This window comes from Ahaetulla prasina, chromosome 4 (assembly GCF_028640845.1).
Source record: "Ahaetulla prasina isolate Xishuangbanna chromosome 4, ASM2864084v1, whole genome shotgun sequence".
Classification (NCBI taxonomy): Eukaryota; Metazoa; Chordata; class Lepidosauria; order Squamata; family Colubridae; genus Ahaetulla; species Ahaetulla prasina.
Genome location: NC_080542.1, coordinates 108,667,031 through 108,679,812, shown reverse-complemented (window position 1 = coordinate 108,679,812; position 12,782 = coordinate 108,667,031). Strand labels below are relative to the sequence as shown.

Genomic DNA, 12,782 nt, shown 5'->3' with positions numbered 1-12,782 from the left:
CTGCCCACCTAGCAGTTTGAAAGCATGCAGATGCAAGCAGATAAATAGATACTACTTCTGTGGGAAGGTAACAGTATTCTGTGTGCCTTTGCTATATACAAATCACATGACCACGGAAGTGTCATCGGACAACATGGGCTCCTTCAGCTGGGAAACAACGATCCCACTGCTCCTAGAGTCAGGCATGCCTGGACAAGGGAAACTTTTACCTTTTTATTTATTATTGCTAATTTTGAGATTGACAAAATACCTTCTTCAAAGGCCAGCATTATGTGTCTGTGATGATAAATTGCACGTGCCTCTTTCAAAATTCATCTGGCTCTTCAAATTTACAACATAATTTTGCAATTCTATTGCCTGGAGACTTTGGGGATGATTTGTACACTATTCAAGCTAAATAGTTGATAGAAGCTTAATTTTACTATACTATACTATTTCAATTCCAGTGGAATTCTTACACTGTACAAGTGACTGATAATAAACAAAATAAGTGTTTTATATGTATGTGTCCATACATATATGTCCATACATATGTGTCCATACAGCCACTTATCACCCGCTTTCTGGGTTTATATTTTGTCAGAGTATCTAAACCAACATAAAATGCACTAAAAAAATTTAAAAACCCTGCAATATAGGTATTCCTTAACTTACGACCACAATTGAATTCAATATTTCTGTTGTGAAATGAGATATGCATTAAATTAGTTTTTTCCCATTTTAGGAACTCTGTTGTCATAATTGTTAAGTGAATTGCTTCAGTTGACAAGTTAATAACATTGTGGTTAAGTGAATCTAGCTTCCCTATTGATTTTGCTTGTCAGAAAGTCATAAAATGTGATCACATGAGCTTGAGACAAAGCAATGATTATAAGTATGAGCCAGTTGCCATGCATCTGAATTTTGATCATGTGATCATGGGGCTGCTAAAAAGGTCATAAATGTGAAAAATTGTCAAGAGTCACTTTTTTTCAGTGCCATTGTAACTTTGAACAATTGAGTTGCAAGTCGAGGACTACCTATATTGAAAATATTGCAAAATCAACTTCTGTAGCCTTTGAAACATTTGGATAATACTCTCCTTGATATTTATCTATAAATAACTAATCCAATTTCTCCTTTGATTGTTTTAGCAATATGCACCTTTACTGGCTGTGTTCAGCACCCAAGGCCAGTCAGAGTTAATCCTTCTTCAGAAAGTTCAGGAATATTGTTATGATAACATCCACTTTATGAAAGCTTTTCAGAAGATTGTGGTGCTCTTTTATAAAGGTACTTTCTTTTATATTTTTTTATTTCAGAGTTATTTTTATTGCTTAGACTTTTTTTATCCCATCTTCATTATTTTTATAAATAACTCAAAGCAACCAACCTATCTAATACTCATTTCATCTCCTATTTTCCCCATAACAACAAACCTGTGAGGTGGACTGGACTGAGAGAGAGTGACTGGCCCAAAGTCACCTAATCGGTTTTCATGCCTAAAGTGGAATTAGAACTTCCATTCTTCTGGTTTCTAGTCTGGTGCCTTAAACATTTTTTAGATTTTTAAAAAGAAATCTACTAGCATGTAAATAAAAAATTAGTTATCATGAAAACTTATCATATAAGGAATATATCAAATTATGATCCATTGCTATTAAAGTAAATCATAAAATGCAATCAGATTTGATAAAATTGGGTTTCTTTCTTGTATGATCAACTGTGGATGAGTAGGTCTCAATACAATCTCTCTTTATTTCAGTATACAAAAAATAATAAAAATGTGACAGCTGCTTGTATATTTTTACATTCCAATCATATTTATTTATTTTGCACATTTTTGAAAAATATCTCCCTCAGCAAGGCAATGTACAATAAAGTGTAAAAATATAAAAACATCATTTAAGAATTAAAAATTTAAAAAAATGAATTTAAAAGGAGACGAGGAAGGATGATCCCAGTTAAAACTTAGTTTAAAAGGTAAAGGGAGGGCTCTTTGGTCCCCAACCCTCTGGGCTCCCATATGAAGGTAGAAGGCTATGTTTTAATTTCTTTTCAGAAAAGCCTGCCACACCTGGAGGGGAGGAGTATTAATATTTTACATAGCAAATTCATATTCATTATCCTTGGTGTCTATTTCTATGGATTTTGATATTATACAACATTTACAGTTTTACCAGTGTTAACAAAAGAGTACAAGCTTTAAGCGTTTATCAGAGCAGCTTCCAAAAGTCCAGCATGTTGCTCAGGACATGTCTTTCCAGAATATCAATATGGAAAGGCTTTTTTCTAGGCTGGAATGAAACTGTACTTTCAGCTGCAGACTATGTTTGGCAAAAGATGTCTGAATTCCCTAGCAATTCTACTTGTTGGTACATATGCATCATATAATAACACCCAAGAGACTAAAGTTCTTGCGCTTCCTGTAATCACTTGTATGGCTATTACTATCCCTCTGGCTCTAAATGCATTACAGAAAAATTAGGTTTCAGATTAAAAGTCAAAACTTTGATGTTTCTGTTTTGATTTAATTACAATGGATTTGATTAGGGTAATCAACTGAATTACGTGTCAGCTAATTCAAGTAACATAAAACTGGATGACAAAAAGAGTGATAAAGTAAGGAGAATGAAAAGATCAATTTGAAAAGATTTAATTGTCTGGGTTATTATGCCAAAGAATCTGCTAGAAGTTGACCAATTCTTTGTTTCTAGCTTGTTTATTAAAATTTTTTGCACAGGTGAGCAAATACATTCATCATGAGAGGATGTCAGAGAGTTTCTATTTTATTTGCCATATAGCTGTAAACAAATTTTATCTGGAAATTCATGTAGCATACACTAATCTGATACACAAGGAATGAAGTCCTTTGGGCTCTGCACAAACCATCAATACTTCAAGATTGCACTGCTGAATTTTGGCAGCACAAAGGCATAGTGCAATTTTGGGTAATTTGAGAGTGGGGAAGATGACATCAAATAAACTTTTCAGTTCCAACCTACTTTTAAAAAATATCAGAATGCAACGGAAATCATAACTGGAATTCTATATATATATATATTTATTTTCTGAGGTTTTCACGGGTGTTTGTATGTAGGTCTTTGGTTGTTCAGGTTTTCTCCCGTGTAAAATTAGAAGTGTCTTGGCGACGTTTCGACGAAGTCTCATTCGTCATCTTCAGGCTTCAGCATCGTGCTTCTGGGAGCAATGTGTGATATATATGAGATGCGGTGCAAAATATATATATATTTTCTGAGGTTTTCACGGGTGTTTGTATGTAGGTCTTTGGTTGTTCAGGTTTTCTCCCGTGTAAAATTAGAAGTGTCTTGGCGACGTTTCGACGAAGTCTCATTCGTCATCTTCAGGCTTCAGCATCGTGCTTCTGGGAGCAATGTGTGATATATATATGAGATGCGGTGCAAAATATATATATATTTTCTGAGGTTTTCACGGGTGTTTGTATGTAGGTCTTTGGTTATTCGGGTTTTCTCCCACGTAAAATTGGAAGTGTCTTGGCGACATTTCGACGAAGTCTCATTCGTCATCTTCAGGCTTCAGCTTCGTGCTTCTGGGAGCAATGTGTGATATATATATGAGATGCGGTGATACCACAAGAAGAGTTCCAGTTATGATTTCCATTGCATTTTGATATTTTTTAAAAGTAGGTTGGAATATATATATTCACTTTTTAAATATTACTACATCTTCTTATTTACACCTTATTTACAGTCAGAGATGGTCTCCCTTCTAATTTGATTAAAAGTAGCTGTATGCATGCTTTCTACCACTTATTTCTGGCAGCAAAAGGTAGAGAACTTAAATCAAGACAGGTTTTTTTGGTTACTTCTCTGCTGGCTGATCTGAACTTGCATTCAGGCACAGCTACAAAGATTTGAAAGGTGAATATGAGTGTTAGAAATATTAAACAACCTATAATCCAGGGGAAAAGGTTTCCAAATGGAACAAGCTGTGTATCTTTTGTTCAAAAGGCTTACATGAAAGCACTCAATTCTTTGGCTAAATTATTGGGTTTCTTCCTTTCCCCATTTTCAGTTTTATTTAAGGATTGTGTTCACATTGATCTTAAATTAGTTGTCATGGAAACCAACATTTTTTGGTTGGATCTTATTGGGATTGTTGCTATAAATACTTGGAAGGGGAAAAACAGTTTCAGTAGAACAATTTTATAATAGTTTTGTTTGTATTGTTTTGAATAATGACCACTTAAATGGAAGAATTTGTTGTTGTTGTTGTCAATAAGCCTATTCTTCCTTTACTGGAAAAATATATTTTATTAAGCCACTATTTTATTTAATGCAATGTGAAAGCCATTTCTTTTAATATATATTCCTTCCCACATTTTCACCAAGAATGAAAGAAGTTCAGAATATAACTATAGCTCTTATGGGCCAGGTCAAGACCCATCTTATTCTGCCATTTTGTGTTCATAGTGGCCAACTGGATACCTCTGAGGTGCTTATTGGCAGGAAATGAAGAAATTTATTTCTTTCCCCATTTTCCTTTATAATTCATATTTGAAATGTGCTAATTGAAAAACTGATGGGCTTTCACAGACCTTCATATAATAGATTCAATTTTCTTTCAAACCCATTAAGTTAATATCTCTAATAAATTCTACAGATAAATTATGGTGCTATGTGAAGTTGTGATTTCTAAATCTCTTTCCAATTAGCTTAATTGGGAACATTTATTTGTGGAATATATTACTTTTTAAACTATTAAATTAAACATTTTTATTGATTCCCATTCTTCATAAATCAAATCCTTGCTCATTTGTTAACTGAAAGTCTGACTTCAATAATTTCATCAAATCTCTTAATTTCTGTAAATTATAGTTTGGCCAGAATATATTCTGTACTGCCCTTCATTCACAACTGTTGTATATTCAGTTTTAAAGGATAAATCCTGCCAACTAATTTGGTATTCTTGGCTCTTGTCTTCCAGCCATATGGAAACAAACATAATTTATGCTGACTTGCACTTTAGTTTTGCAAATCAGAAAGCATGCAATTTTTCACAGCTTATTTTGCTAATATGTCTTTTCTTACATGTCAATTGCTCTTCCTTGGAAATGTAGTAGATGACAATATCTAAAATTTTATTCTCTCAATGCATCAGTTTGTGTGCTTTGTTCCAAGTGATAACTCTGTAGAGTTACTGGGAAAGCATCTGTAAAAGTTCATGAAAAATTGTAGCATTTAAAATATCTATGTAATCCTCTTTAAATTTCTATTCCAAAATGCAAGTTTGGGAGATGTTCAAAGATGATTGCTTAATTGAGACAAAACCTATCTTGGAAAAAGGTATATGTGGAAAGCATATAAAAGTTACAATCAGACTTTTTTCAAATAAAAAGAGAAATCAATTGGCCTTTGAATTCCTCTAGGTGGCATGTTTCACTTTTGTGCTCCTTTGTGGTCTATTAAGATCTCTTCATTCTCTTCATTTCTAAGCAAATAATACACAATATACTGCTCTTTTAATTAGACTTGTTTCCCTCTAGTTCATTTTTCTCCTCTGGAGTACTGTACATCTGAATCTTTGTTTCGTTCAAATCTTAATATCCAACTGAAGCCTTATTTGTCTCTGTCCACAGTAATAAAATTATTTCAGGATGCATTTTTTTTAAAGCAGCAATAATATTTACAGGTGGTCCATGACTTACAACAATTTTTTTAGTGAACATTTGATGCTACAATGGCACAAAAAAAAGTAACTTACAACTGTTTTTCACATTATGATGGTTGCATCATCTCCATGATCACATGATCAAAATTTGGGTGCATATTTATGACAATTGCAGTGTCCCAGAGTCATGTCACCATCAGAGTAACTTTTCCAGCCAGATTCACTTAACAAATGCATAATTCATTTAACCGCAGTGTTTGTTTTAAGAACTGTGGCACAAAAGGTTATAAAATGGGGTGCAATTCACTTAACAACTGCCTTGTCTAGCAACAGAAATTTTTATTTTCATAGTTAGTGGAGGATTACTTGTATAGTATAGTATATAAGGCCACACTTGGAATATTGCATCCAGTTTTGGTCGCCATGATGTAAAAAAGATGTTGAGACTCTAGAAAGAGTGCAGAGAAGAGCAACAAAGATGATTAGGGGACTGGAGGCTAAAACATATGAAGAATGGTTGCAGGAACTATGTCTAGTTTAATAAAAAGAAGGACTAGGGGAGACATGATAGCAGTGTTCCAATATCTCAGGGGTTGCCACAAAGAAGAGGGAGTCGGGCTGTTCTCCAAAGCACCTGAGGGTAGAACAAGAAGCAGAGGGTGGAAACTGATCAAAGAAAGAAGCAACTTAGAACTAAGGAGAAATTTCCTGACAGTTAGAACAATTAATAAGTGGAGCGACTTGCCTGCAGAAGTTGTGAATGCTCCAACACTGGAAATTTTTAAGAAAATGTTGTATAACCATCTGACTGAGATGGTGTAGGGTTTCCTGCCTGGACAAGGGGTTGGACTAGAAGGCCTCCAAGGTCCCTTCCAAATCGGTTGTTATATTATGTTATATATTATAGTTCACAGAAATATTTACTAATGGTTATTTTTCTGAATTTGAATTTCAGCTGATGTCCTAAGTGAAGAAGCTATTTTGAAATGGTTCAAAGAGGCACATCTTTCTAAAGGCAAAAGTATATTTCTTGATCAAATGAAGAAGTTTGTGGAATGGCTGCAAAATGCTGAAGAAGGTAATTTTCTAATTAAATTTTTAATTACATGAGCTGTTTTTTGTTTATCTGGAGCTCTGAGATTCTTTGATCCACAGATCAAAGTCTTTTGGATTATCCATTGCCTAAATTAAATATGCTTAAAATAGGCCATGCATGCATTGGCTAGTCAGGTTATGCAATGGCTAGTCCCTGGATGAGATTTGAATCAAGGGGAGAATCTTGCTGTCAAGCCCCAGCTGGGACTCAACATTCAGTGGAGGGGGCGAGGGGGAGATGAAGCCACCAAAACTATCTGTAGTGACCTCTGATGGCGGAGGGCAGCATCTGTGATGGACGGGAACTCTGATGATGTCACACATCGCGTGCTGGGGAAGACAGAGACGCCCCATGGAGGCAGGAATCTTAAAACTGATGAATAGTTGAAGGGGGTTTGTCGTAGCCACCGGATGGTGGCTTAAGATGAACAGCATGTATAAATAGCGCTGAGAGGCAGCTGCTCTCAGCGCTAACTTTGACCCTGTAACTTGACTTGTTCTGCATTCTGGCTACACATTAAAGAAATCTGCTTCCATCTTTTTGCTGCTGGTCTTTTGTGGATTGACAAGCACATAGGAAATTTTGTGTTCAGTCTCTATCATTGCTGGGTAGGGTTAGAAAGTTTTGTCTAGTAATAGCAGCAAGTCAGATTAATAATTTAATTCATAAGAGTTGAGCTTCTGTTGATATTTTTGGTCTAGTCTCATTCCCATCATGTTTAAATAACTGATGTGGCTTCATATAATACATTTGCAAAGATTTAGTTGGTTTTCAATTTAGGTGAGGTGTTTGACGTTGTTACAGATGAGCTGCATGCTGTTGTTCTTCCTTCAAATGATCAACAAATAGATTACTTATCTCTTCTGTTGGTGAATTTAGTTCTTTCTATGAATTCTAAAGGAACTTTTTACTCTCTTTTCTTTCTTCCCATTCTTATATTGCCTTGCCTTGCCTGAATAGTTGCTTTCCACATTCCTCATTTCCATATTTTATTTTTCCTTTTCTGGTTTCTGGAGGCAGGGAGAGGAGAAGGTGTGAACCTGTATATGACAATTGTGAATGTGAAAATGACAGCTGCTCTCTGCAGGTCATTGGTTCAGGGAACCAATGTCTATCTTATTTTATAGATGTTTTATATTATTTATCTTTTTTTATCTCTCACTGTCTCGTTCTTTCTCTTATACTCACACATAAATACACACTGTCCGTGCTCTTTATTGGAATATATATTAGAGTTCTGCAAATTTTTCACAAAAAGTGCTTTGAATTGCATACCACACATCAATTTCATTTTATAGGTTCATACTTTCTTTTCCAAAGGTGTTCCTGTCTATCTTCATATAATGTATAGCCATGCACAGCCATGTCATTTTACTGGGCAAAATATATCCATATGGAAACAGCTTGGATTAGTTTCCGAAACAGTACTATAATCTGAAAAAAAAAATTTGGCTGCTTAACACTTTTTTAAAAAGGTGTTTTGTATATGCATATCCACTTAAACACATACAGTATACACACACAACCACATACATACACTGGAGGATGGCACATCAAATTGACAAGGTGGACAAGCATAATATAGCATTTTATCTGTGTTTAGATGCTTTATTCTTTTGAGAAAGTGACAGCTTAAATTCGGCATCATCCTTCTTTATTTCACTATTACTTCCCTGAAACTGAGTTTATCACCTTATTTACTGGATATTATTTGAGCTGAAATGCTGAATATTTTGTAGTAAAAATTGCAAGATTGCCTAGTTCTGTTTTTAAATCGAAAGTACAGCTAGTTCCATAGTGCATACAGCCATAAAATGAAAGAGCAGATGTTTCATCGCCTCAGCTGTCATATATATTCTATCAATAGTTAATAAGATTTTTTTTAATTTTGGTTGATTTCATTCTCCAACTCCATATATTGGCTTGTCATGGAAAGGGTTTTTTTGTATCCTGTTGAAAAGTCATAAAACAAATCTCCTTGAAGTCTAATTCAATGTAATGTACATATGGGTGGCAGGTTGTAATCATGAATTTGTATTTTGCCCTCAGAGTTAAAATTTATTTATTTATTTATTTATTTATTTATTTATTTATTTATTTATTTATTTATTAAATTTTTATACCGCCCTTCTCCCGAAGGACTCAGGGCGGTGTACAGCCAGCGATAAAACAAAATATATACAATTAAAACAACATTTAAAACAAAGCAAATTATAAAGGCCGATAAATTAAAATTTAGATTTTAAAATTTTTAAATATTAATAAACCCCAACTTTAAAATTCTACATTATTATGCCAGTCCCGCTTGAATAAATAGGTGTGTTTTAAGCTTTGTTTTATTTTATTTGCTTTATTTTATTTTATTTGCTTTATTTTTATTTTTATTTGCTTTATTCAGTTCCTAAAAATTCTTCAGTTTAATAATTTTTCCATCGTTTTTTTAAAAATGGTTGACTGAAGTAATATCTCCAAAAAGAGACTGAGTTGTGTAATTTTTTAAAAACAGATATACTTACACATAATATAATAATCTGATAAGCAGTAAGAGAGCCATGGGAAGATTTATTTAAATAAAACTGTCTAAACTTAACATGTTGGGCTTTTCACAAATAAATGAACAGCAGCATTCCTGTTTTTTGCTGTTGCCTTTTTTGGTATGTCTTTAATTGCACCATTTTAGGTAGTATTTTAATTGAAAATCAAGGAAAATTATCTTTAAAAGTAAGAATAAATAAAAGAGGAAAGGCATAGCTAGGTTTCATGACAGTCTTGTTTCTTTACAACAAAACAGGGAACTTGTCTCATGGAAGAAACAGCAGCCTTTATCCTTCCTTCTCCCAAGGAAAAAACAGCAGCAGGCAAGGCGATAGGATTGGCTTAGTGATGGGGGAATAGGTTTTAATACTGAGTCTTAAAGGTAGTTGGAACCTGTCCATGTTATTCACATCAGGGAAACCTTGCCTTAGTCTGCAGTATTCTGGAAAGATAAATAGGGCTCACAGTCCTTTCCTTCAAGAAAGTTGGTAAAGCAGCCAGACATTGGCACTATATGGTTGATGGTGGGAGATATTGTCTTGTCATATTTTTTTTTTCAGGGACCAGGGAGATTTTTGTGGCTTTCAGAATCTGAAAGATATTTAGTGGGAATAGTGGTGAAGTAATGTCATGTCCAGGTTTATTACTGTTTTTATTTTGGGAGATTATTGCCAGCACTGACAATTGTAACTGTTACATCTCATGATGCAATTATAAAACATTTTAATAGGAAAAATTGGGAAGGAGAGAGTACAACTGCTACACTTTGTGTATCATGATATGTAGCAGTTGTAGTCTCTCCTTCCCAGTTTTTCCTATTATAAATTGAAGGTTCCCATTTTAAGAAGGTCCCTATCATGAGATTTATTTTTAATCTTTGTGAATGATTAATTTATAGTCCAGACTTCACTAATGTATTTGTAGGTCTATTTTGCCCTGCCAGATGCCCACCACATATATTGGATGTTAAATTTAACATGCTCATTAGCACAACTTAAATCAGGAACATAGGAAATATTCAGGGCGGAGAAGCTTATTCTTGACAGTAGAGGGCATTTACACCACCGATTAAAATAAATGCTTTTCACTTTCAACCTTCTCCTTTTGGCTTGTGGCTAATTTAATTTATGGAATTGTATATATATGTGTACGTATGTAGTATTTTTAAAGCTATAAGAATTAATAATAATATTATTTTTCTCTCTGTTTTTTAGAATCTGAATCTGAAGGGGATGACAATCAAGATGGCTAAACAAAGCACAAACCAGACAAGATTACAAGATGCCTGCTCTTTCATAATTTTGTACTATCCAAGCAAGACTGTTCCTTTAGTGTCATACTGAAACTTTAAGCTAGATTTTTTTCCTTTGTTAGTTTGTTTAGAAAAATAAAATAAAATAAAATAAAATAAAATAAATAAAAAGCATTGTTGTTGCCTCTTTTGGCAAGCTGTGTGCCATGTAGACAATGGCATTCAGCAAGGAGACAATTAGGGAAATTGGGATTAAAAGTTTTTATTATATTTTCAGGTATTTCATTTTCTGCCCATTTTCTGCCCATTTTTTAAAATCTCTATACTTAGGTCAGTTTTTTTTGTGTGTATGTGAGTCGACATCACTAAGATGTTTTTTTTTTAATTGAATGGATTTTATATATTCATTTTTCCAGACTTTTTTTTTAGAAGTGGTTAGTATGGAAATAAACCACTGCTAAGTTTTACGGCAGAATTATTCAAAGAACATTACCTTATCCATATGGCAAGCTTCTTTCTTACTATAACTCACACTGTACACTACCAATGTGGAATGTTTCCAAATTTGAGGTTAAGTCTGCAGGAACATTTGATACTGAGGCAGAAATCTCCTGGGCTAATGAGATATTCCACATAAAAAACTGCAATAAACCAAAAGAGAGCCAGCCTGCCGTGTGTATAGGTAACACCTATCTAGCCCTAAGGTATCTACATTAAACTGGATTCTGTTTTCTTTTTTTTTTTAAACAGTAATGTGACTGTTCTTACATAAGAGAAACAGTGATAAATTACAAAAAAAGGTTTAAAACCTGTTTAATGACTCGGTTATATTAACCAATTAAAATAATTTTCAATAAATTAAAGAGGTCCTGTGTTTAATAACTGGGTAGATTTTAAAAATATCTTGAATGCAAATTATCAACTTATAAACATTTGTTTAGTGACTGTTCGAAGTTACAGTGGTAGTGAAAAAAGTTACTTATGACCAAGAGTGATATCTAAAAAAAATTTGCTACCTGTTCTGTGGGTGTGGCTTGGTGGGTGGGTGTGTCCTGTGACTGAGTGGACGTGGCCAACTCAATGTCACTCACAGCCATGTCTACTCAGTCACAACCCCCACACCAAGCCACACCCACAGAACCCAGTAGGGAAAAAAATTAATTTCTATTCTGCCTTTTCCCTTTTCCTCGCCACCTGTTCTCCCTTCACCTAGGCCTCAGAGCCGCCACCTGCCTCAATGGTGCATTCCCCAACTCAAGCCTTTCTCCGGAGCTGCTGCCCACTCACCGCCCGCTCGCTGCCTGCTCGCCCTTCGCCTTTGGTCCGGGGCCCCAGGGACACCCCATTCCCTGAGGCCCCGGAGTCGCCCCTGCTTGCCGCCTCCTCAACGGGGTCAGGGAATGCACCATTCTCCAACACCAGCCTTGTCCTGGAGCTGCCGCCCACTCTTCCTTCATCACGTGGCGTATACTTACTTTCTTCCAGCAGCTGGCTGCCAGGAAAGGCAAGCGTCCAAAAGTTACCAGAGTTCCTCTCCTTGAATATGCCGCCTTGTTCTATGCACCAGCTGTGCAAGCGCACACCCAACCTGCCACTGATAAATGAAATAAACGGTGTGCGCTTGCGCAGCCGGTGCATGGAACAAGCAGCAATGGTGGTGGCATATTCAAGGGGAGGAACTCCAGTAACTTTTCGATGCTTGCCTTTCCTGGCAGCCAGCCGCTGAAAGAAAGTAAGTATATGCTGCGTGGCGAAGGAAGGGTGGGCGGCGGCTCTGGGACAAGGCTGGTGTCAGGGAATGGTGCATTCCCCATCCCGGTTGAGGCAGGCAGTGAGCAGGGGGTGGCTCTGGGGTCTCAGGGGAATGAGCTATCCCTGGGCCCTGACCAAAGGCGAAGGGGGAACAGGTGGCAAGCCGGCAGAAAGTGGGCAAAGGAAGAGCGGGCGGCGGCTCTGGGGAAAGGCCAGAATTGGGGAATGGTGCATTCCCTGACCCGGTTGGGGCAGGCGGCGGCCCCAGGGCATGGGTCCCGACCCCTGACCGAAGGGCGAGCAGGTGGCGAGCTGCCTTCCCAGTGTTCCGGTGTCCAGCTTGCGAAGGCTGGACTGCGGGCCATGGAGTGGTTCGGGAGCGTGGACAGCCAGTGATTGCTACTGGATCAGTGAACCAGAACCAATCTCCGTTACCTACTCGCCCGATCCGGTCCGATCCGGTAGCATTTCACCCCTGCTTATGACCATTTTTCACATAACCGTTACAGCATCCTC

At 36.3% G+C, this 12,782-nt stretch overlaps 1 protein-coding gene across 4 annotated transcripts in view; it reads left to right on the top strand.

Moving 5' to 3' along the window:
* BZW2 (basic leucine zipper and W2 domains 2) overlaps positions 1 to 11,372 on the top strand; it is a 50,381-nt gene extending 39,009 nt beyond the window's left edge. For all 4 annotated transcript variants that reach the window (XM_058181830.1, XM_058181829.1, XM_058181832.1 and 1 more), the window contains exons 10-12: positions 1,134 to 1,272; positions 6,587 to 6,709; positions 10,477 to 11,372. In XM_058181830.1, coding sequence (XP_058037813.1) covers positions 1,134 to 1,272; positions 6,587 to 6,709; positions 10,477 to 10,514 — 300 coding nt within the window. In that variant the 3' untranslated portion in view covers positions 10,515 to 11,372. The remainder of the gene's footprint in view (positions 1 to 1,133; positions 1,273 to 6,586; positions 6,710 to 10,476) is intronic.
* The last annotated feature ends 1,410 nt before the right edge of the window (positions 11,373 to 12,782 follow it).